This window comes from Neophocaena asiaeorientalis, unplaced genomic scaffold, assembly GCF_003031525.2.
Source record: "Neophocaena asiaeorientalis asiaeorientalis breed wild unplaced genomic scaffold, Neophocaena_asiaeorientalis_V1.1 scaffold1186, whole genome shotgun sequence".
Lineage (NCBI taxonomy): Eukaryota > Metazoa > Chordata > Mammalia > Artiodactyla > Phocoenidae > Neophocaena > Neophocaena asiaeorientalis.
The window spans coordinates 619,029-642,366 of NW_020173974.1; the positions used below are offsets into that span (position 1 = coordinate 619,029).

At 57.2% G+C, this 23,338-nt stretch overlaps 3 protein-coding genes across 14 annotated transcripts; 1 reads left to right on the plus strand and 2 right to left on the minus strand.

Moving 5' to 3' along the window:
• The first annotated feature begins 6 nt into the window (after positions 1 to 6).
• On the plus strand, positions 7 to 6,548 carry REC8 (REC8 meiotic recombination protein). Of its 5 annotated transcripts, none has more exons than XM_024753207.1 (19): positions 7 to 693; positions 794 to 862; positions 980 to 1,122; positions 1,207 to 1,282; positions 1,375 to 1,495; positions 2,806 to 2,881; positions 3,240 to 3,319; positions 3,559 to 3,652; positions 3,777 to 3,849; positions 3,928 to 4,019; positions 4,169 to 4,218; positions 4,510 to 4,650; positions 4,951 to 5,017; positions 5,121 to 5,287; positions 5,468 to 5,516; positions 5,755 to 5,821; positions 5,914 to 6,039; positions 6,111 to 6,217; positions 6,329 to 6,548. In XM_024753207.1, exons 1-19 carry the CDS (start codon positions 638 to 640, stop codon positions 6,418 to 6,420), a joined length of 1,746 nt encoding a protein of 581 aa, XP_024608975.1. In that variant the 5' UTR covers positions 7 to 637; the 3' UTR covers positions 6,421 to 6,548. The 5 variants fall into 5 exon arrangements, with proteins under 5 accessions (XP_024608975.1, XP_024608973.1, XP_024608974.1 ...); XM_024753205.1 differs by having other exon boundaries at positions 7 to 353; positions 551 to 693; positions 5,914 to 6,217; XM_024753206.1 differs by having other exon boundaries at positions 7 to 353; positions 577 to 693; positions 5,914 to 6,217.
• A 2-nt stretch (positions 6,549 to 6,550) lies between these two features.
• IPO4 (importin 4) lies at positions 6,551 to 15,529 on the minus strand. 4 transcript variants are annotated; one of them, XM_024753195.1, is made up of 30 exons: positions 14,922 to 15,529; positions 14,755 to 14,841; positions 14,547 to 14,626; positions 14,429 to 14,470; positions 13,866 to 13,995; positions 13,598 to 13,777; positions 13,273 to 13,338; positions 13,067 to 13,168; positions 12,897 to 12,980; positions 12,476 to 12,640; positions 12,323 to 12,376; positions 12,055 to 12,164; positions 11,657 to 11,765; positions 11,366 to 11,495; positions 11,063 to 11,176; positions 10,846 to 10,959; positions 10,493 to 10,613; positions 10,251 to 10,362; positions 10,027 to 10,142; positions 9,840 to 9,917; positions 9,706 to 9,763; positions 9,502 to 9,607; positions 9,207 to 9,400; positions 9,014 to 9,055; positions 8,523 to 8,648; positions 8,208 to 8,416; positions 7,968 to 8,100; positions 7,783 to 7,887; positions 7,026 to 7,085; positions 6,551 to 6,889 (listed from the first exon to the last, which is right to left on the minus strand). In XM_024753195.1, the coding sequence occupies exons 1-30, from the start codon at positions 14,988 to 14,990 to the stop codon at positions 6,710 to 6,712; spliced, it is 3,276 nt and encodes a 1,091-aa protein (XP_024608963.1). In that variant the 5' UTR covers positions 14,991 to 15,529; the 3' UTR covers positions 6,551 to 6,709. The 4 variants fall into 4 exon arrangements, with proteins under 4 accessions (XP_024608963.1, XP_024608964.1, XP_024608965.1 ...); XM_024753196.1 differs by having other exon boundaries at positions 7,016 to 7,085; positions 14,922 to 15,214; XM_024753197.1 differs by lacking the exon at positions 12,897 to 12,980 and having other exon boundaries at positions 14,922 to 15,214.
• On the minus strand, positions 15,349 to 21,751 carry TM9SF1 (transmembrane 9 superfamily member 1). 5 transcript variants are annotated; one of them, XM_024753202.1, is made up of 6 exons: positions 21,627 to 21,751; positions 20,608 to 20,972; positions 18,621 to 19,242; positions 18,135 to 18,320; positions 16,586 to 16,859; positions 15,349 to 16,009 (listed from the first exon to the last, which is right to left on the minus strand). In XM_024753202.1, the coding sequence occupies exons 2-6, from the start codon at positions 20,953 to 20,955 to the stop codon at positions 15,616 to 15,618; spliced, it is 1,824 nt and encodes a 607-aa protein (XP_024608970.1). In that variant the 5' UTR covers positions 20,956 to 20,972; positions 21,627 to 21,751; the 3' UTR covers positions 15,349 to 15,615. The 5 variants fall into 5 exon arrangements, with proteins under 5 accessions (XP_024608970.1, XP_024608967.1, XP_024608968.1 ...); XM_024753199.1 differs by lacking the exon at positions 21,627 to 21,751 and adding an exon at positions 21,431 to 21,571; XM_024753200.1 differs by lacking the exon at positions 21,627 to 21,751 and adding an exon at positions 21,274 to 21,420.
• Positions 21,752 to 23,338: the final 1,587 nt, after the last annotated feature.

The following is a 23,338-nucleotide window of genomic DNA, read 5'->3' on the forward strand; positions in this document are numbered from 1 at the left end:
TTCTTCCCATTGGTTCGCTGCCTGCCTCGGGAGCCCCCTGTGGCCTCCAACCAGGCAGCCTACTTGGCGCCCTGCAGCCAGTGCCCCCAAGCTGACCCTGTTCCCCATTGGCTGCTTTGGGGGCCGCCGCCATCTAATGAGGAGGGGCGCGGAGCACCAGAGCACGCGCTCCCTGCGGGATCTAGCCCTGCAGCCGCGGGACCGGGCAGGGGCCGAAGCTGTGCAAAGGCCGAGAGACCGGCTTCTCTGCGGAGGACACCCGTTCTCCCTCCGGACCTGGTCTGGGTCGCAGCTCGGGCTTCCCGTCGCGGAGCTGTGCATCTCCAATCTGGAACCCAACCCGCGAGGCTCCAGTAAGTACGAAGCACCCACGCAGCGTGCGAACCGGCTCAGGGCGGACGGAGAGAGTGTCCCTGCTCCTGTGTATCCAGTGTGCGTCTCCACTTACTTATCCCCCTAATCGTTTATCCACCCATCGTTTATCGGTTCGTTTATTTGGCATTCTGGGTGCACTTGCTGCGCCGCTTGTCCACATCCTTCTCTCCGACGGGTGTTGGGAAATCCTGTGCCCTGAAGAATTCGGACTGAGATCCGAACGGAAGAGTGGTGTAGACGAGGGTGCAACTCCGGAGGGACCATGTTCTACTATCCCAGCGTGCTTCAGCGCCACACGGGCTGCTTCGCCACCATCTGGTAAGGGAGGGCTGAGCCAGGGTGGGCGCACCGGGAGGGGCGCCCAGGGATCCCAGCCTGAGGGCTTCTCCTCCATCCTCACTCCTCGTCCTTCTTCCAGGCTGGCGGCAACGCGCGGCACCCGGTTGGTGAAGCGTGAATACCTGAAGGTGAACGTGGTGAAGACCTGGTAAGGCCCAGAAAAGAAAAGAGGGGCCTGGGGCCATTGTGGGTTAGGGGATGGATTACGCTGGGCTGTGGAGCTGGTCTTTGGCGCAGCGGTGATCAGGGTGCATCGTTCCCCCAGCGAGGAAATCCTCAATTACGTGCTGGTACGAGTGCAGCCCCCGCTGCCAGGCCTGCCGCGGCCCCGCTTCTCCCTTTATCTCTCAGCCCAGCTCCAGATCGGCGTCATTCGGGTCTACTCTCAACAATGTCAGTACCTTGTAGGTAAGGCTAGAAGGCTCTGAGATGGGGCAGAGCTGAGCGGTCCTCCCATGGGCTGGCACCCTATCTTGTCCTCTCTGCCCGCAGAGGACATCCAGCACATCCTGGAGCGCCTGCACCGGGCCCAGCTGCGGATCCGCATTGATATGGTGGAGACTGACCTGTGAGTGTGTCCCTGGGACTGGGACCGCCCAGTCTTTGGAAGGGAACCTCCCTGCTTGGCCTCAGTCCTTGACAGCCCCCATTCTCCCTCAGACCCAGCCTGCTGCTGCCTAATCACCTGGTCAGGATGGAGACTCTGGAAGATGCTCCAGACCCCTTTTTTGGGATGATGTCTGTGGAACCCATACTGCCCAGTCCCTTCAAAATCCCTCAGGTAGGTCTCATTCCTCCTGGACACCTCAGACTGATGAGTTGCCAGTCTGACACTTGGGTGGGGGTGGGATGGGGAGCCTGCTACAGCTCTGCCCCACAGAAGTCATTGCAGTGCAATTACCATGGTGGACCCATCCAGGCAAGTCTGCTGCACTTACCTATTCAGGACCAACCTAGAGGCAGCTCTTGTCTCCACACCATTCCAAGAGCCAAGCCCACAGTCCATGCCCTCAGTGTCCCTCGGCACTGGGTTTCCCATGTCCTTGTCCATCCATTCCTAACACCCCTACAGCTTAGACAGTGTTACTTCCTTCCTTCAAAGACACCTCTAGGGCTTCCCTGGTGGCGCAGTGGTTGAGAGTCTGCCTGCCGATGCAGGGGACACGGGTTCGTGCCCCGGTCCGGGAAGATCCCATGTGCCGCGGAGCGGCTGGGCCCGTGAGCCATGGCTGCTGAGCCTGCCCATCTGGAGCCTGTGCTCCGCAACGAGAGAGGCCACAACAGTGAGAGGCCCGCGTACCGCAAAAAAAAAAAGACACCTCCAGTGGCTCCCCACTGCCAACAGAATACTAGCATTTAAGGCTCTCCATACCCTGGTCCAGAGGTAGCCATCCCTAGACATCTCTCAGCACATCCCCTGGGCATCTTTGGCTCCCAAACACCAGCCTGGCACCTATGCCCCAAAGATGCCACATTTACTTCTTTACTTTTGCTGTTTCCCTAGGCCATAATGGTCACCCCCCGTTCTCTTACAGACATCGCTCAGTTTCTGCACTTTTCTATCAAGTCTTTATACGACTCCCGGCCAGAACCAAATGTTCTAGAACTCAGCACATCACTAGGGCCTTGTTTATCCTTTGTGTTGACTCTTTCTTTTTAAATTAATTTTTTTTTTCAAAACAAACAATTTTATTGAAGTGTAGTTGATTTACAGTGTTGTGCTAGTTTCAGGTGTACAGCATCCTTCGGCTGGCTCTTGCTGGGGTCGTATACAAACTCGTCTCCCCACTAGACCGTATAGTCCTTAAGATCAAGAATCTTTTCTGTTCCCGCTGTCCCCAACACTTGACATAAGGCTGCAGTACTTCTTTCACAGACAAATGAACACAGTCTAGGTGATTGGGTGGGGGCGGGAACGGGAGGAAAGGAAACCGGATGGTGAGTGGGTTCACTGCATGCTGCTGTCAGTGCCACAGAATTAGGCATAAAGGGCTACCACTGTCCAGTCCATTGTCTGAATAAGGTTGTGAAAGTGGGGAAGCAGGGCGCTGAAGCTGAACCCTATCTTTTGTCCCCAATCCCTCCCCAAAGATTCAACACCTCCTAGAGGCTGTGATCCCAGAGAGAGTTCTTGAAGAGATCCCTCCTGAAGTTCCTATAGAGCCAGGTGAGCAGAGAGAGCCTTCTCTTTGGTGAGAGGTAGAGGAACGTCTAAGAGCTGAAGAAATCACTGTCTTTGAGCTCCTTTCAGGAGCGAGGCCCTGTGAGGGGCACTGTATGTGTACAGTGTCGTTACTGCTCACAAGAGTCCTGTGAGATCAGAATTATTATCCCCAGTTTACAGATGAGGAAAGTGAAGCCCATAGCGGTTAAGCGATGTGTCCTGGGTCAGCTTGCCAGTGACTGGCCGGGGCCTGACTAGAACCCAGGTGGACTTGACTCCAGAGTCCATGTTTTTGCCTTATCACATGGGTGGGGGGACTTGGAAAGGAACACCGGGCTGGTGTGACTTCCCTCCCCTCCAGAAAGGATTCTGGTCACTGCACCGTCTCCCGAGGCCATCACGCTCCTGGAGGTGGAGCCCATACGTATGCTAAAGATTGAGGTGAGCTGACCCCCTGCACATGGAGCCTGAGGCCCGAGTCCTGCTTCTGCTGGCCCAGTCCCCCCTGCATCTGCTTCCTTCTGCCCCCAGAGTCCTGCCTTCTCCACCTCCGTTTCCCCACCACTGCCCCCAGCGCTGGAGCCCCCACGGGCTTCCTCGGTCTGGCCCAGCCCTGTGGCATGTCTCTCAGACAGAAATGGAATTGAGTCCCCTCACCTTGGTTCTCCCTCTCCTGACAGGGTGAACGGGACCTCCCAGAGATCAGCCGCCGAGACTTGGACCTGCTGATCGCAGAGGAGGAGGAAGCCATCTTGTTAGAGGAACGTCGGCTAGGCAGGTCCACGTGGCCGCGTAGGGCCCGCCCGGTGCTGGATGGTCAGGCCTCTGGCACGGGCAGTCTGGGCTGGGCAGTGTTCCCATCTCTTCTGTGTTCTGAGCCCTGACCTTCTCTTCACAGAGTACGAAGAGGAGCTCCGGGCCCCAGAGAGGGAGATCACAATCCCCCCGCCCTCACCTCTAGCTCTTGCAGAGTAAGGGCAGGAACCCCTGGGCCAGGTAGGGGTCATTGCTGGGAGGGTATCTTCATTCTCTTGCCCATTTCCCCTCAGGGTGGAGGAGGCTGTAGAGCCACTTCCGGGTCGGGTCCTGGCCCCCGAGGAGCTGAAGCCACCAGGCTGGGAGCCCGAGGCCCTACTTCCTGGTGAGTACCTGCCATGCCAGGGTCCTTCCTTCTGCAGACAGTGGCCCCGTATTCTAACTTGCTGAAGGGAGGACTCTCTAGCATCTCGCCTGGGTGGCTTTGAGGACAAAGGGTGTGCGGCAGAGCTGGGACCTCGAGTGTTTTTGCAGAGGTAACCCCCCCGCTGGAGCTGCGTCTGCCAGCCCCACTCAGCCCAGAGGTGAGTAATGCTCCTCCAAGCCGCCTCCTTTTCGCCCTCCTCTGCCAGAACTGCTCACCCATTTTCAGTTTCCCCAAGCCAAAGGCCACTGCTAGCTTCCACAGGCCTTTGAGCAAATTAGTAAAAGGTGCCACCCCATTTTATCGGGATGGGCACCCCATACAGGGTGGGAGCTGCACCCTCTCCCAGGGCACCGCGAGGGACGGCAGGTTGGGGCATGTCTGCAGTCCACGAGGACCACAGGGAAAGGAGTAACGGGTAGCCTTGCTCCCACCTCCCCTCCCCCCTCAGCGGAGGAGGCCCCCAGTCTCCCCACCTCCCAGACCACCTGCCCGCCGCCGCCGCCGCTTATTATTCTGGGACCGGGAGACCCAGATACCCCGGAAGGAATTCCTGGAACAAATGCAAACCAGAGCCCACTGCCGGGAGTGTGTGAGTACAGCCCAGGCTCTGGAGGGATGGAGGGAAGCAGGTGCACGCTGGGTCTCCTGAACTCCCGGGGGGGGGGCACGAGAACAGTCCCCAAAGTGCACATGCTGGGGGTTTGCCCACATACCACTTCACTACCCCGTCTAGCACATCCAAGGGCATCAGTTGAAAGTCCTTTTAGCAACGAGCAGAGAATGAGCCTGAAAGAGCTAGAAGGCCAGAGGCCCTGGAACAAGGCACTGCAGGTGGATAAGGAGCAGTGGCTCCTTCCTAACCAGCCTTCTGGCCTTTCCCACCACACAGCCAATGGTGCAGCCTCCTGAGAGGATGATCACGAGCCCTGCAGAGCTGTTCCGAACCCCGACTCACTGTGAGGAATGGTGGGAGCTGGTGTGTGGGATCCTCTGAACCCCTGTCCCTCACTCCTGGTGTTCCTCACGCCTCAAACCCTCTCCCTGCTGCCCCGTCGTCAGCTGGCCGGCTACCCCAAGAACTGCTGGCTTTCTGGACCCACTGTGCCCAGCCACTCCCGCTAGCACTCAGGAGAAGGCCGCCCCTGGAGCCTGAGGAAGAGGAAGCTGAGAGGGAGGCGGCAGCTGAGGAGGAAAGGAGAAAGGCTGAAACTCCAAGCGATATCGAGGTAACGGCACCCTCACTCCTTCCTGCTTTGCCTGAGCTCCAACAGCCTGCTTTTTTCTGCCCATGTGAGCCATGGGCACCAGGTCCCAGCCAGGCTGGTTCAGGGCTAGAGCTGCTTCACCCCTGCCCCCGGTGCTGCTGTGATGGCTTGGGGTCTTAGTTCTCCTCCTCTCATCCCCAGGTCCTGAGGGAGGCCCTGGAGCCCAGTGGGCCCCTCATGCTGCCTTCAGGTAAGCATCTGGAAAAGGGACGGTGGAGACCACCACCCTGACCACTGTCCCAGGAAACTGGTGCTCCACTTAACGGAAGGAAGCACAGACTGAGTCGCTTCAGTCCCCTCCCCCCACCCCCTGGGTACTTTTAACAAGTCAGTGCCAGCTCTGGCACCCAGGTGGACCAAGTGGCCCCCAAATCCCAACTGCTCAGATGCAAACACACCCACTCAGGACCTTCCCCTCCCCCTGACAGAGATCTCCCTAGAAGCGGCCGAGGAGGAGAAGACCCGCATCAGCCTCGTCCCCCCTGAAGAACGGTGGTAAGCGGCAGCCCCAGCTAGGATGGCTGTGCCCCTCGTCACTGTCACAGCTGCCACCTTCCCTGCTCCACCCAACTCCCATGTTCTCCTAGGGCCTGGGCTGAGGAGCCAGAAGCCCCTGCGTTGCCCGTGGTGCCTGAGCTCCCTGAGGTACCTGTGGAGATGCCTGTGGAGCTGCCCCCAGAGCCTGAGCCGCTCTCGCTGGAGGCTGTGCACAGGTACCAGGAAGGGCATGCCTCCGTGGGTGGCCTGGGCCGCAGCCTCAGCTCACAGTCCTTGACCCCCACAGGGCAGTGGCACGGGAGCTGCAGGCCAAGAGGGAGCCTGACTTCAGCAGCCTGGTGCCACCTCTCAGTCCCCGTAAGGTGGCCGCCCGGGTCTTCTACCTGCTCCTGGGTGAGTGAGGAATGTGTGTGCCTGTGTGGGGGGTGGGGAGTGGACACACAGGCCAGCGGCTGCTGTAGGGACCCTCTCCTCTGACCAGCCCTCTCCTCCCCTCTTGACCAGTGCTTGCTGCACAGCAGATCCTTTGTGTGAAACAAGAGGAGCCATATGGGCGCCTCCTGATCCAGCCAGGACCCCGATTCCACTGCGGTTAGAGCCAATTTACAAACCTGCCAGGGAACCAGCTATGGCAAACAGTGTCCTGCCTCACTTCTGAACACGGATCTCTATCCTTCCTGCTCCCAGCGCTGCTGTTCAAGAAAATAAACTGCCTTTATCACAAGATGGTGTCAGGACTCCGTCTGTATTGTCCCAGCACGACAGGCCCAGCCCTAGCGGACACCCCGGTAAGGCAGCAAGTAGGGCGGAGACTCCAAGTCGGTGTGAGGCCCAGGCCCAGAATCTTTGGTAAGGCGTGAGCTGCAACTGGGCAGAGAGCTGGTCTCAGGCGTGGGCAGGCTCTGCTCTCTCCGGCCCAGCCGCAGCCCGCAGTCTAGGTGAGGCCCAGGATGGCCTGGAGCTCCTGGGCCTTGTCGCCAGGCAGGGAGCCCAGTGCTGAACGGAAGCTGTCAGCGTGCTGTTTGGCCAAGAACGTGAGCAGCAGCAGCAGCGACGCCTTGGTGTCTGGGTGGAGAGTGAAGGGGGAGGAGTCTGGGGAGGGCTGCCCCAGGCCCCCTGAGCTGCCCCAGGCCCCCTGAGCCCTGCTGCTCCCCACCTCCCCCCAGCCCTGCCCACAACCGCCACCGTCACCTGGTGGGACCTTGTTCTCGGCCAGGATGAGGCTGCAAACGCGCAGGAGCTCTGGAGCCACACCTACAACCTGTGGGGAAAGAAGGGCTGACTCGGGCAGAAGCACCCCTGGGCCCCAGCACTGGGGTGGGTGGTAGGAGCCCCGGAGAGGCAGTCTCCCACCTGGGCTGTTAAGCAGCATTGCTCTAACAACCGTGAAGCATGGGAAGAACCCTGAAACAGGGCGGTAGTGATGTGTTCTGTTTGTTTGATTTTCGGAGAGCATGAGACTGTGACCAGAGGTATTTGAAATCACGGCCTAAAGACCAAAAGCAGCCCAGACACTCACGAGCTCCACCCACAGTAGTCTGCGAAGATGCAAGACAAAGGTGATGGACACAAGAGCACTGGGACAAGCGCTCCCAAAGCTAGTCACTTGCTGCAGACAAATCTCATTCAGAAAGCAGAGCTGCTCTGACTGGAAAGGATGGTGGGGTGGCCCAAAGGGCCCAGGCTCCACGGAGCACAGTCTCAAAGAGCCTGCTCTAGGAAATCAGCCTAGGAAAGCTGCGACTTCTGGCTCAGACCAGAGGGTGGAAATGAAACCTCCCTGAGGAAAAATGCTTAACGGTGAGAGGAAGCCCCTCCTCCCCGCTTAAAGGCCTTGGCTGCCAATCGTTGGACAGCACCAGGAAAGCCGAGAAGAGCAGCTTAAACTGATGCCAACCCTGCCTGTCAATGAGACTGGAGCATCAAGCCCCCTCTAAGGGCCCCACCATCGCGGTTACCTGGTCAGGGCTGCTCTGGTACAGGAAGCTGAAGAGGTGCCCTAAGGTGACCCACTCCTCCAAATCCTCCTTCAGTGGCAGGGCGTGCAGCAGGGCAGCCAGCACCTGGACACACAGAAGACTCTGGCCTCCTGCCCTGCACCCTCCTCAGCTCCCTGGCCCTGCCTGACGCCCCCACCCCTCACCTGGGGCTCTGGTTTCTTCGTGGGACTGGCCATCAGCAGGCGGGCGAGTGCCCCACAGACGTTGTCATGGACACGATCATGGCGCTCCCTCGCCAGGAGGGGCAGCAGGAGCCCCAGCAGCTTGGGGAAGTGTCTGGTCCACAGTCAAGGAACAGGCACACGGGGAGACTGCTCCCATCCCGAACCCCAGGGGACACCCTCCCAACCCCATCTGGGCCCCCTCCTGCAAGCCGAGGATACTCCTGGGCAGGGCGACCCCCGTGCTCCGCCAGCACGCCCAGCCCAAAGACGGCATTGCTCCGCACCTCGGGGTCCGCCTCCCGGGCAGTGCTCAACAGCACGGGGAGCAGCCGGGACACAAACTGGGCCGAGGCGGCACCCAGGCCCTGAATGGACTCCGCCAGCGTCCCCACCGCAAAGGACTTCTCTGCCACTGTGCAGCCCTGTTTCTGGTGGGGTGAGGAGTGCCAGTCAGCCTGGGACTGGGACCAAGTGGGGAACTGAGCACGGGGCACAGGCGGAACGGGGCTCGAAGCCAGAGGACAGAGCACTCACCGTCTTGCAGAGCAGTAATGGCAGGAAGCCGGCAAAGAAGGGGGCAAAGGCATCTCCCCCGGCTGCAGCGGCCAGGGCAGGGATGGCCTCGCCAGCATGCTCCAGCAACATGGCGTCGTATTCAGCCTGCAGGGCCAGGTCAGAAACTGGGGGCGCCTCCCACCGCACTCCTCCACGGCTGCAGGTGGTCTCCCTGAGGGCTGCCCTTGGTTGACGGGTCTGGCCCCTTCCAGGCTGGGTTTGTTTGCAGCCCAGCTTTCCCTCCTGGTCCTCCTACTCCCACTATCAATCCAAGCCTTCCCCGAATCTCCACCCCCAGGAAGCCTTCCTTGAACACCCACTGCCTTAGCGGGAGTTGGGTTGGTTGTTCCGAGCCACTACCAATCTTTCAGCAAGCCCCGTACCCCCAGGCCAAGCCAAGCACACTGTCCACCCCACCCCGTGGAGACCAACTGGGCTGCCTGGTCCCAGTTTGCACCCGTAGCTCTTACCTGGTCCTCATCCTCCTCCTGGTCGGCGTCCTGACAAGCTGTCTGCAGGAAGAGGGCGCTCAGCTCAGTCTGGGCTCTCCTGCCCCTTCTCCCTTCCGTGGGTGGAAGGAGGGGGAAGCTGGACTGGTAGCCTCCGGCTAGCCCCACCCAAGGCTGGGCCACCTCCTCACCCTGCAGCCGGCTGGCCCCTCACCTTCCTCTGCAGCACACCCTTGAGTGCGTGGCAGATCTCAGCAAGCCGCCCAGGGGGCTGCAAAGCCAAGCTCCCAGAGCCACGCAACACCACCGTCAGGGCCGCCAGCACGGCCATCACCACCTGGCGCTCCCGCTCCTCGTTCACTGCCCGCACATAGGATGGCACCACCCGGGCCAGGGCGGCCTGCAGAGCTGGGGACATGATTGGCTGAAGCCTTGGTCAGCCCCTGCGCCCTCCCCACCCACCCCCTGCTTCCAGAGGCCCCAGCCGGGCGCTGGCCTCGCCTTCTCACCAGCAGTGTTGGGTTCCGAGGGGCAGCTTTGACAGGCTTTGTGCAGCGCACAGCAAAATTGACCCAGGGCCTCATGGGCTGCCTTCCGCACGCTCAGGTGAGGGCACTGCGGCACGAGGAGGGGCAGGACGTGTGCGCTGCATGCAGGGCCGTCACAGCTCCTAGCCCCCAGACCCCACCTGCCCCGCCCCCCGCCCCACTCCCCTCCAGCAGTGTGAACACTTCTTCAAAGACAGTCTCCATGTAGGGAAGGAAGGCCACACTGTGGACAGACACACCACCATGGGGAAGGGGCTCCCAGGAGAGGTCCCCTGTGCCGAGGAGAGGCGGATGCTCACCTGGCATTCACAGAGATCTCCCCCAGCGCGGCACAGGCGTCTTCCTTCTCATCGAAGAAGGCGTTTTCCACGCTGTACCTAGAGTAAGGTGGGGAGGCAGCAGCAATCGGACACCAGTAGAAGCAGAGCTGGCCCTGGGCCCTTGTCCAAGCCAGGATCCCCCAGACCAGAATGGCAGCCTCCGCACCCTGAGACCTCTGAGTCCTCCTCCTCTTCCAAGTCCTCCTCCACAAGCTCCTCCTCTTCCTCCCCACCGCGCTCGTCGTCAAACAGAAGGAAGGTGCTGCTTCCAGTGCACTGAGGCTGGAATGGGGAGGCACAGCAGGGACTTTGGCTCAGCTGGGCCCAGGAGAGAGATCCCATCCCAGGCCTGGCCGTCCCCACCTGGCCCAGCCCACCCTGTCCGCTCACCACAATGCCCTGGGTGGAACGCAATGACAACAGCATGAGTGTGGTGATTCGTGGCAGGTGGGGAGCGAGGCTCTCACCCATCAGCCCCGATAAGGCTGCAAACAGGCTGTACCTGGCGGAGACAGGCGAAAGCTGTATAGTCCTACCTGCTGTAGCCAGACAGGACGGGGGAGCCCGGGGAACCCACGGTCCAGAACCAGAGGCCTGGGGTCTGGGTAGGAGCGGGGTGAGGGCTCACTCACGTGCAGCGCCGCAAGTCAGGGTCGTCTACCTGGTCACACAAGCCCAGCCCCAGCTGGCAGCATTCCTCAGCCAGGGGCCTCATGGGCTCCCCTACTGCTCGCACCAGTACCCCAAGTGTCTCTGCAGAGGCAAGGGCTCGGTTAGCACCAGGATGAGGCACTAGGCCAGAGGTGTGCAGGGCCAAGGCCTGAGGGACCAGAGATAGCTGGGCAGGGGGATGGGGGGATCCAGATATCCCTTCTACTCCTGGGTACGGTGCGAGCGCAGCTGCCCCGGGGCGATCTCGTGAATGACAGGTGAGCATCAGCCCTTCCCCAGCACTGGGAAGCCAGCCTAGGAGTGCCTCGCTCACCCAGGCTCTGGATCCGCACAGGCTGAAGGTCCTCATGGCCTGTCAACAGGAATTCCCGCAGGTGCTCCATGATGGTGGGGAAGTAGGGCAGCATGGACGCCTGGGCAGCCGTGGCTGTGGCACGGAAGGGCAGAATCAGAGCTGGAGAGTGAGCAGGGACCACCTGCCGCAGGCACCCGGAGTGAACCCATGCTCCCACCTCCTGCCTCCGACTCACCGATGGCCCCCAGGGCGCTCACAGCCAGCTCCTTGGCCCGGGAGCTGCTGGGGTTCCTCAGAGGCTGCAGCATATACTCCATGAGCTCCGTGAGGTAGTGCTGCACTTCAGGCCCTGTGGGAAAGGGCACCCCTCTACCAACCAACCCAGGTCTCCTACCTGCCTCCAGGCCGACCCTCCCCGTGGCCCTGCCACATCCCTCTCCCCACCGCGGGCAGTGGTTCGGGGAGCTGCGCCTCCTGCCCCCTTCAGCCAGAGCGACAGCCCCATCCCCTCCCTCACACCCGCAAAGGGCATTGCCACCTAGGTTCTCCACGAAGTTCTCCAGGGCATAGCAGGCCTTGGCTAGGTGACGTGTGCACCCAGGAGGCACGGACTTCAGGTAGGTGAGGAGCAGTGGCATCACCTCCCCGGAATAGCTGCGAATGTGGGGCTGGGGGAAGGAGAAAGACAGCCTGAGTCAGCTCAACTGCAAGGCACGCACCTAAGTACTGATGGCAGCAGGGATGCCTGAGGGATGGGGCTGAGGGGAAGCTGGTCTCTGGGACAGGTAGGGACTCTGAAACAGTGGCTGCCCCCATCGGCCTTGCTGACCTGTAGGTTCTCCGAGAACTGGCCCAGGGCAAAGAGCGCGGCATTGCGCACAACCTGTGACGGATCCTCCAGGCTCCTGCACACGATCTGTAGCAGTGGGGACAGCAGTCTGGATGGGGCGGGACAAGAGGGTGGAGTCTGAGGGGCAGGACCTGAGATCCCTGGGCTGAGCCATTCTGCTGTTTCCCCTGGGAAAACCAAGGCTTTTTGTCACCAGATGGTGAGCACCACCCGCTGACCCTGACAGCTGGGGTATCTTCCAAACCAGAACACTTGAGTGTGGGAGCAGACACTATTGATGACTAGGCTCAAAGGACAAGCGGAGACCACGACTGCCGTGGGCAGTGTGGTCCTCCTCCCCATGGCCCACCCTCACTCCGAGACAGGGGAACAAATACCTCTGCCTGATGTGGTCCCCGGCTCCATCAGAGAGCACTGCCAGCACGAGGAGCCCAGCCTTGCGCTGGTATGGGCTCTGGCTCCGCAAAGCCTCTTCCAGCATGGGCATCTAGGAGAGCAGATGGCACTCTCCTGAAACCCCAGCACGAGCCTGCCTGTTCCTGCGGCAACAGGCCTTCCACACCTACCAGGGCCCAAACATCCTCAGGCTCAGGAGACTAGGCAAACCCAGGGGTAGGAGCACTGGAAGGACAAAACCACACTTACCAGCAGGGGACAGAGCTTCTCAGGGGGCAAATAGAGTGCCAGCATGTCCACGACCTGGAAAGGACAGGTAGACTTTGCTGGACTCCATCTCTGCCCCCCAACCTCCCCCAACGACCTAACACCCCTGCCCCCGGCCCCTGTCCCACATCCCACCTGAATGGCAAAGTGCTTGGGCGTTTCCCCCACCAGTCCAACATCCAGCTCTTCCTCCTCTGAATCCTGATCCTCAGGATCCAGCTGACCCAGGGTGGGCTCGGCAGCCATGATGGGGAAAAGGGTGTGCAGCAAGGGTGGTAGGAGGCGATTCTTCAGTAACGCCTTAAAAGGGAGAATGGAACAGTGTCCCTGAGAATCTGTTCCCAAGATGGACTCACATTAGAAATTCCAGCCTTCCAGGCCACAGGGGGTCCAGGAGGAGATTCCCAATCTCCCAGCCACGAGCTGGGCTGAGTCCAGACCCAGCCTGGAACATCTTAGCTATGGTACTTTACATAACCCCAGATAGACAAAAAGCTCCAAGAGTGAGATGGAGAAGAAAATGGAGATGGGATGATGTGTGTCAGAAGGCACTCACCTTGCTCTTGACTTTGACCAAGAAAGTGAGACAGCAGAGAATACGCACACGTATTGCATCACCTAGGGCCACATTTCTAGCCACCTGCCCAGAGACCAACTCGAATCAGAAACGAGCCACGAAACTCCCAGCAGAACAAGCAACAGGGACAGTGCCGACCCCAGGCTCACCTCCAGGCAGAATGTGAGGACCTCTGAGAGGTGGGAGGTGATGATGGGCAACTCTGACTCCAGCAATTCATCCAGGGCCTCCAAGGCCTCACAGGCCTTTGCCTGCCAGACAGAGAAGTCACGGGGTTACTATGCTCTCTTCAGTGGACCAGGCTGAATGCTCCTGCACCCTCCTTCCAACAGAGCCCCTACCCGAACGTCCTCACCTCGTCTACAAGGATCAGGGTCTGCACAGCCACGATGAGCTTGGGCACCAACATTCGCACGAGAGGCTGGAGGACACAAGATGAGCTAAATCACAGAAAGCACGATGCAGCCTTATCTCCAGCCCCAGAAGCTAGCAGCTTCCTCGAAGCCTGCACATAGGAGGAGCCTAGGTACAGTCACCCACAGGATCCCCTTTCAACTGTTAGGCAGAACCAAAAGCAGAGAAAAATCTTAAGTAGCTCTGCATCCCACAAGGATGAGGACACGAAAGCCCGAGGGTAGGGAGCCAGGGAAGGTGAAGGCCCACATCTCACCACATCTCACCACATCATCAGTGCCAAGGTAAGGGGCCATGGTGGTCAGAGTGCGCAGGGAATAGAAGAGGAGCCCAGGAGAGCCCACATCACCAAGGGTCTCATTCAGAAGCTGAAGAAGCTCCCGGTGGTGGGGTCGGAAGGCCTCAGGCCGGGAGGTCACCACCACACTTAGCAGCAAAAGCCCCATCTGCCCAGGAAGAGGGGTTGAGAAGGAAAAGCTTACATGGTCTATCCAGCCTCTGGGTCCCTTCCTCCCACCAACCATGTGATAGTACCTCTCTCTCGGGGACGTGGAGGCTGCGGATACTGTGCTGAAGAAGCTGCATGAGCTGAGGCCAGGCCTCCAGGCCTTCTTTTCGAAAAACGGTAGCTGAGAGCTGGGCCAGGCTAAGACTCACAGAATGCCTGCAAACAGGAGAGATTCCCCACCCCCAATCACCCTCCAGTACCCTTCCCTGTACACGATGGCTCTGCCTCCACAGAGTGGCCATGAGAGAAACCTCCAGGTGTGCGCACAGGGCCTCTGCCAAGTTGGGACACAGAAAACGTCTCAGAGGGACACTAGCAGCCCAGTAGGCGCGCAGTCTGGTGAGGGTGACCTCACTCATGCTAAATTTCAGTTCTGTTTTTCCGACTCGGCTTTGGCAGACCATCACAGCCCGCACTCAAGAACTTTCGTCTTTAATACAGCTTGAGAGTCGTTCCTCCACCCTTGGTCTAAAACCTAAGTCCCTGCCCCCCAAAAGCCAGCCTGGAGCTGAAAAAGAAGGCAGAAACCCTAAGAAGCTCTCAGCCTAGAGTCAGTTAGGGCCCTGAGAGGAGGCAGATAGGCACTTACTCTGTCTCTCTCTGAAGGACCGTCAGGATCAGAGACTTGATGCTGGAACACAGGTGGCAAGTATTTGGCACCCAAGAACCGCCTCAGCCCGGCCCGCCCCACCCCTGGCCCAACCCACCTCTCCCGTTGCTCGGCCGCCAGCCGTCGCCAGCCGGTGCTCAGTCGTCTGCGGGTCAGTACGGCCGCTAACTGGCGGATCTGGGACGAGGAAGCAGGCACGTGAGGGTCCGGGCAGGAAGGTGCTGACCGTGTCGCCGAGGGCAGGAGCTGGGGCTTGACATGTGGCGTACTATAGGAAACTCCGCAGGAAGCGGCAGGAACCTTACCTGAGGGTCGCCCGCCGAGGCCAGCAGTTCGCAGAGCGCGGGCAGGGAGGCGGGGTCCCTAAGAGCGGTCTGGAGTTGCTCGGTGGCCTGGGGAGAGCCTGGGGTCAGAGTTGGGCCGTTCCCGCAACGCCCCCGCTGGCCCTGGCCCGGTCCCACCGGCCCCATACCCGGCGGATGCGCTCGGTGTCCGGCAGCAGCAGCTCCCGGAGGATCTGTTCCAGGCCGGCGAGCTCCATGGCAGCAGGGCAGCCGCCGCTGCTGGGCCGGAGGTGGGGGAGGAACAGCACGTGGAAGCCCCGAAACCCGCTTCCGGCGGAAAGGGCGTTGCTCCCCGCCCCTCCCGTCACCAGGGTGATTCAACTCGCTTAGCGCAGCGCTCGGGCTCCGCCGCTTCCGTTGGGCGGAGCGCCGGCTGAGCCGCGGGAACAGGGCCCTGGTAATGAAGGTTCCGCTAGCCGACAGTTCCTCAGCTCCGTGAAGAATTCGAGTTCCGAGTTCCGTGCATTTCGCGGCCGACCCGCCTTCCTAGGGGACAGTGCCCTTAACGGCAGGGCACGAGTTCCTATATCCAGACGAAACCCTCCAACTACAGGACCCTTTTTCTTAATAAATTTTATTTTGGTATTGTAAAAAGAAAATCAGGACCAAAAAAAGGCAACTTAAAAAGTTCAAATATATACTCCTTATATAATAGAGGTTTATAATTTCCGGGCCCTCTCTGGAGAAGGGAGGCCCAAAGGGCAAAGGGGAAGGCAACAAAACCATCACACAACTCAGTCACTCAATCAGAAGAGATGTTGGTAAGAGATCAGTAGGGCATGAAGAAAGGGAAAGAAGAGTGATAGTTTTGCCACCCAAAACTCAGTCCATCTTGAGGTTAACATAGATATAACGGATGAACTTTAGGGAAGAAAAAAAGGAGATGGTGCCCAGCATGAGGAAGAAGACATATCCAGTGAGTAAGGAGTAGCCAAAGAACTCTACTGTCTGTACCACCCCTGACATGTTGGAGCGCCGGGCATAGTAGAAAACTGAGTAGAAGAAGATGAAGAGGCCAGTGGAGCCAACACTCAGCACAGATCGCCACCACCAGCGGTAATCCTCCCCAGACAACTGGAAGTAGGTGAGTGCGATGGAGATGCAAGCCCCCACACTCAGCAGGATGGCGAAGACGAAGAAGAGGATGCCGTACAAAGTGTACTGCTCCCGACCCCAGACTGTGGCAAAGATGTAGTACAGCTCCACAGAGATGGCACTGTGAAGAGAAGAGACGATACACAGCATTAAAGGGCTGTGCACTGCCAGCACAGTGGCCAGGCCAAACTCCAGCCACCACCCCTCCACATTACTGGGTCACTGTGGAAAGTGGGCCCTCTCTACTCCCTGCACTGGAGTTCCTGGCTTGATGGGGATTCTTTCACCTATGATTAGCTGCTCTCATTTCAAGAACATCTTCTTTGGTAGGTTGAGAGAAGGGATCTTGTCTGGTCTATTTTCCACTGTATTTGTCTGGCACTAAAAGGTACTCGACAAATTGGATGAGTAATCAAATGGGTTTTAAGCCCCACGTGGTATCGCCAAAGTCAGAAACTAGGAAGACAGTGAAAGGAGCAATGTCTCTGGAGAGCTTCACAAGTGAGACACCCTCATATTTGAATTGATTCAAGCTCAGTCCTGGTTGGAGAAAGGAGGAACCATTTAGTGATCTCTTAATGGTACAGCTGAACCAGGGATTATCACCGACAATGGGTTACGGTACAGGGTGGGTACGGAAGGGGAAAGTTAAGGTCAGGATCCTGAGAGTGATGGCCATGGAATAAAGGGAGGATACCTGAAAGGCAGGAAGCCTCCAACAGTCATGTGGACGAGAGAAGACTTGTACCAGGGCTGGGGTGGGATTTCCCGAGCTATGTTCTTGGTGCGACATGGTGCATCAAAGGGGCTAGCGTTGTTCTTCCCGAAGATACCTCCAATGACAGTGAGGGGAAAGCCCACCAGCAGCCAAACCGTCAGAAGCAGCAGGATGGTGGTGGCTGGCAGAGCCTGTGTTGAACCATTGGCCCAATGCACGGAGTTCACCACACTCCACGTCAGGAAGAAAGGCACTGCAGGGATGGGCCCCAGAGGGAGAGTTAGCACTAGGAGCTACATCCCTGGGAGCACCCAATCAGACTGGACCTAAAGGGGTGAGGAGTGAAACATCCCGCTCCCAGACTGACTCCACCCTTTCATGTCTTGTTGTTCTTTGTTCCTTGGCTTACCAACACTCCCTCCCCTACCCATTATCATTAAGGATCTAGGCAAGCCATTACATAATGATCTAAGAGTGACACAAATCCACCTGCCTCCAAGGGCCTGTCCTGCTTTGGCACTGGTGATTCCTAGTATGAGACATTCCTTTGAATTAAGGCTCTGTTTTCAGAAAGGCCTGGTTCAAATGTAAATGTGGTAGAACAGAAATCAGATACTTAACAGTTGGAAACACAAGAGGTTCAGAATGCAAACTACTACTGCCTTTAAAAGGACAAGCTGGCTTGAAAGGCTAGAGTGGGGAGGCCCACTTTCAAAATTAAAAAAGCTTGGGGGGCTTCCCTGGTGGCGCAGTGGTTGAGAGTCCGCCTGCCAATGCAGGGGACACAGGTTCGTGCCCCGGTCCGGGAGGATCCCACATGCCGCGGAACAGCTGGGCTCGTGAGCCATGGCCACTGGGCCTGCGCGTCCGGAGCCTGTGCTCCGCAACGGGAGAGGCCACAGCAGTGAGAGGCTCGCGTACCGCAAAAAAAAAAAAAAGCTTGGGGATGGACTTCCCTGGTGGTCCAGTGGTTAAGACACCACGCCTCCAATGCAGGGGGCGCAGGTTCGATCCCTGATCAGGGAAGTGGGATCCCACATGCCGTGCAGTGTGGCCAAAAAAAAAACACTTGGGGGGAAAAAAGGGAGTCTCAAAAGATAAATTCAAGAGTGTTATTTCAGTGTAATGGTTGAGAATACAGGCTCTAGAGTTTGACTGCCTAGGTCTGAAACCTGATTCTCTGCTTTTTAGGAGTACAATCTCAGGCAAGTTACCTAACCAGCCTGAAGTTCAATTTCCTCATCTGTAAAATGGGGACAGTATTACCTACTTCATGAAGTCAGTGTGAGAATTAAATGAGATGAAGGCATGTCAAGTGCTTATCACGTTGCCTAAAACATTTCAAGGGCTTAATATTTAACTATGCAAAAAAAAAAAAAGAAATGCTCTTTTTGTCTTTTGAATGGTTTCCTTAGTGTTTCTTTTACCTATTTTCAGTCCCTTGAAAGCCCTACTCTGACTCTATCTCAGGTTCCATGATGTGTTCTAAGTTCCTAAACTGGCCCACCACGGAAAGGGCAGTCCTCACCAGAGAAGAGACTGGTGGTGAGAATGATGTTCCACACCCAACGCTCGCCTCCAATCTGCCGGTAGAAGTGGCTGGACACATAGCCAGAGATGCAGCAAGTCAGGGCATACAACAAGATGGCTGCTGAGTTAATAGCCCCGTGACGGTGCACATTGAACATGCCCAGCAGCGCCATGACAATAATGCCTGCAGCATGGTAGTGGAAAGCCTGTGTTAGGTCTCACCTATCCCGCTTCCGGCAATTTCATAGAAATCAGCCAGCCCCCTTTCTCCCAGACCCAGGGCTTCCATCAAAACAATATCCTCCAGTTCTGTTGTCCAGAAAACCCACAACAGAATATACACATCCTTGCTAGAGCCATTCCACCCCTTAGGTCTGCCCCTCACCTTGGACAGAAGAGAAGATCTGTAGATCTTTTTCTGAACAACCTACCTACTTAGTTCTACCCCTTGAGAGAAATCCCTAATTAATTTTTATCACCTTACCAGTGCCAAGGGCCAGGAACTGGGCACCCACACCAAGCACAGCACAGAGCAGACCACGGTATGGAGGGAAGCGGAAGACATCTGTATGGATAATTTTCCAGCCATTGTCACCTTGGTCAAAGTCATCACCAGAACCTCCAGAGGTTGGCTCTTCATCCAAGTTGTACCGAGCCAGGTCCTTTCGAAGCACACGCATGAGAATGACAGCCACAAAACCCACCAGTAAAAACACAAGCACCATGGAATTAATGATGGACAACCAATGGATTTCCAGTGTTCGGGGAAAGAAACCACCATCGTCACCACGGCGCCTGTCACTCCGACGCTCAACTGAAGTCTCAGACCAGCGCACACTGTAGGTGTGGGTGAGGCCTAGGAACTCATCCGGTCGTAACCCATCTAAACTGTGGGGCTTGACGTCCCGCACTGAGACATTGGCAAATATAATTCGATCTCCATGGAATTCTAGGTGGAAGTCCAAATGGGTCCAGAGTCCTATCTTGTGGCTGTGAGGCAGGAAGCCACTCTCCTCCATGTAGCCCACAAAGCCACGGATTGGCAAGTCATCCACCACAAATTCAAAGTAGTATAGCTCCTCAATGGCCTGGCGCAGCTGTTCCACCTAAAAAGAGCAAGTTAGGAGTCAGACAAGGCCTCCCCAGGCATTGTATTAGAGCAGGGTTTCAACTTCAGCACTAATGATATGTTTTTTTTTAATTAATTATTTTATTTATTTTGGCTGCACTGGGTCTTTGTTGCTGTGCGCAGCCTTTCTCTAGTTGTGGAGAGCAGGGGCTACTCTTCATTGTGGTGCGTGGGCTTCTCATTGCGGTGGCTTCTCTTGTGGAGCATGGGCTCTAGGCGCACGGGCTTCAGTAGTTGTGGCCCGTGGGCTCAGTAGTTGTGGCACAGGGGCTTAGTTGCTCTGCGGCTTGTGGGATCTTCCTGGACCAGGGCTCAAACCCATATCCCCTGCATTGGCAGGCGGATTCTCAACCATGCGCCACCAGGGCAGCCCCACTAATGACATTTTGAGCTGGAAAATGCTTTGTTGTAGGGGGCTGCCCTATGAATTGTAAGATGCTCTGTCCCTGGCTTCTTCTCACTAGATGTCAGTAGTGTTCCCCAGTAGTGACAATCAAAAATATCTTCAGAGGACATCCCTGGTGGCGCAGTGGTTAAGAATCCGCCTGCCAATGCAGGGGACACGGGTTCGAGCCCTGGTCTGGGAAGATCCCACATGCCGCAGAGCAACTAAGCCCGCGAGCCACAACTACTGATGCCCGCGCGCCTAGAGCCCATGCTCCGCAACAAGAGAAGCCACTGCAATGAGAGGCCCGTGCACTGCAACAAAGACCCAACACAGCCAAACATAAATAAATTAATTAATTAAAAAAAAACTCTCCAGACATTGCCAGATGTCTCTTGAGAGACAAAAGCGCCCTGTTGAGAACCACTGGTTAGACCCTAGTATTATGTTGGGATTCTCTGAAATGAGCAAGTATGACTCGACAGGATGAAGGCCTAGGAGGAGAGGGAGGTGTAGGAAGGTCTGCAATAGACTAAGGAAAAGTGCCCTAAGATAGGAATTGCTGAAGAAAAAAGCATGATAGGGAAAATTAGGCAGCATGTAAAGGAGCCAGTTAAAAAAGCCAAGAAGTAGGGATGGCAAAAAATGACAACATAGGTGTGATAGTTGGGACCTTATTACCTACAGAGAAGCTTCGAGTCAGGAGCCCTGGGCTCTAATGTCAACCGTGCAATCCACTATCCATGTAGTCTTGAAGAAGTTACTTCTGAGCAAGTATGTTTTTTCATCAACCAAATGCAAATGATAAATACTACCCTCCCTGCCTGCCACATGAGGTTGTAGTTAGAATCAAATCAGATCATTTCCATAAAGGTGCTTTGAAAACCATAAACCTAAGGCACTGTTATTAGGTCCTGGGAGGGAGGGCTAAGTTCTAGTCAGTGTGGAGAGGCTGACCTGTGCGGAAGTGAGCTGCATGTGGCACAGAATTCTCTTCTCCACATTCTCCCGAAAGCGGATCTCGTACAAAGACTCAGCCATCCGGTCCCCATCCAGCACTTCACCCAGGCTAAGGCTTTTGTGGCGTATCTTCTCAGGACAGCAGACTGGAAGCTGATAGTAGTGGTAAGTCTCCTGAGGGTTATGGTAAGGTCCCACTTTGTTGACATACAGAATGACGGGGTCGCCGGCCTTGTAGTGTGTCACACCTTCCACCCCTGGATCTCGACCTGTGCCCAGCAACAGCAGCAGCAGGAGTGGCAACCACCGGCAGCTCCAACTTCCAGGGTGGCCTAGGACTGTCATCCTTAAGGCAGCGGAACCTGTTTGGGGTAGTCCTGCAGTTATGGGAACCAGGGATCGAATGACTCCCCAGGTCAGGTTCTTTGAACTGAAGCCAATGGCTCCAATTCCTCCCCTTGGCCTTTCCGACCCTCCCTCAGGAGGCCACCTCCCCACCGCCACACCACACCATGTCCCTCTAGCTCGAACACTGGCGTCCGCCTCTGCTATGTAGTCCTCCCAATCTGGGGTCCCCCCTCCGGCAGCCCGCCTGCCCGGGACCTCCCCGCGCGCCCCAGCCCGTTTCCATGGCAACGCCACGCGGCCCCGCACGTCCGGCACCTTCCCGCCGCAGCCCCGGGGTGCTCTCCGCGCGGGAAGGGCTGGCCGAGGCGACGCCAGCGGCCTCTGCTGCCCTGCAGCCGCCCTCGCGCTCCTGCCGGGGTCTCCCCCAGAGCGGCGCGCTAGCGGGGGGCCTGGAGAGGACTTGACAACCGACCTCCACGGGGCTGGCCGCCGCGGTGCCTGATCGCAGCGGCTGCGGCAGCACCGCAAAACATCGGGCCCGGCTCACTTCAGTGCTCCCTTGGGGAACCTTTCTACGGCTGGAGGCCCGGCCCAGCTCTGGAGACCCCGCGAGTCTCGGGCTAGCCCGTCGCCCGGCAAGGAGCGGGGTGGGGGGCCCTCCCGGCGACCTGAGGGCAGCTCAGGACACGTCAGTCTTCCCTCTTCCGCCTTCACCCGAGGGGACCTCAGCCCGGCGGAAAGCTCCTTTCCTGGAGCTTGGAGGGGGCCACTCCCCCCAGGCCGAGGCCGCTCCAAAGCTCCCAGATTTCTCCAGTGGGGGTTTCGGCTGAGACCTGGCTACGAGGACACAAACGCCCTTTTTGGATAAGCGTTGCCGCGGGTCCGGCCGCCTATCCCCGGGAAGGTTTGGGTTGGGCGTCCAAGAGCAGTGCCCGCTGCTCGCGCCCAGTGACTGCCCGGGACGCGGAGCCCGGGCGGCGGCTGCGCCCACACCTAGCGGACGCCGAAGCGCTTGCCGGCTGAACCAATGGGACTCGCCACCGACTGCTGAGGCCGAGCCCCGAGAGGCGGTTCAAGGTCCTCAACCCGGGCGGGGGTGAGGCTTTGGGCGTCGCTGTCGTAGGACAGCAGAGGACACATACCATATGAACGTCCTAGAATCGGATCTCACCTCACCGCTGCTCTGCCATCCGTCCTGAATGGCCTCTCGCCAAAAACCAAATGCCGTAAATAAAAATATCTTACCGAGGCTGTACTGGAGGCCTCCCTGACCGTATAGCGGCCGTCCCGTGTCCGACGATAGGCAAGCCTGGGCCAGGTTTGGTGCAGAGGCACGCAAAGACATCGGGTATTCGCTCTTTTACCCCGTGAACTGGGCCGCCTGACGCTTGTTGTTAATTGCAGGTAAAGAACCTTGACATGCTTGCTTCGGTCTCTATGTTTTTATTCTTTATTTATCTCTGTATATGTGTTTGAGCATCTCTTAATTTTGTATTGCAGATTATTCTGGAAAAGTTTATCCTGTCAAGGGATCTGCCATTAGGGAAATTCCTCTGGAGATCAGACTCAGGGGCCATGACTTCGTTTTGGCCACCTGGGAACAACTTAAGGTTTCCTTTCCTCGCGTAAAGAAAGTGGAAAATCTCAAGCGGTTTCTGGCTTGAAAAGCCCTTCATTTACTCACTTCTGCCCTCTCTGACCCAGCCCTCCTCCCCGCAGGAGGAAGTGAGGTTCCAGGAAGTAGGGAGTTGAGTTTTTTAGACAATCAATTAATTTTGTAATTAGAAAAGTAATTTAGAGTGGCTTTTTAAAGTGATAACCCCCTGGTCTCTAAACCTGGGTCTCCTTCACAATTAACAGCCGCCCCCATAAGATCAGTGCCACCAAGCCTCCTCTGCTTTTCTCTCGAATTATCTTCCAAATTGCCCTCCATGCTGCCTTGGTTCAGGCCCCATCCCCCCACCTAAATTATCATGACAGCCACCTTGCTAGTCTCTTGGTCATCTCTCCCCTTGGATCCATTTTCCATATTGCTGCTGCAAGGATTTTTTCTTTCTTTAGTCTTAAAGATGTCCTATTTCCTGCAACAGTGGTTCTTTTCTTAAAAAAAATTTTAAAGGTAACTTTCCATTTACAGTTATTACAAAATATTGGCTATAGTCCCCGTGTTGTGCAATACATCCTTGAGTCCACCTTACTCACAATAGTTTGTACTCCCACTCCTCCACCCCTGTATTGCCCCCTCGCCCTTCTCACTGGTAACCACTAGTTTGTTCCCTATATCTGTGAGTCTGTTTCTTTTCATTAAATTCACTAGTTTGCAACAGTGGTTCTCAAATCTTGGTGTGCATCAGATTCAGCTGGAAACTGATTAAAAACA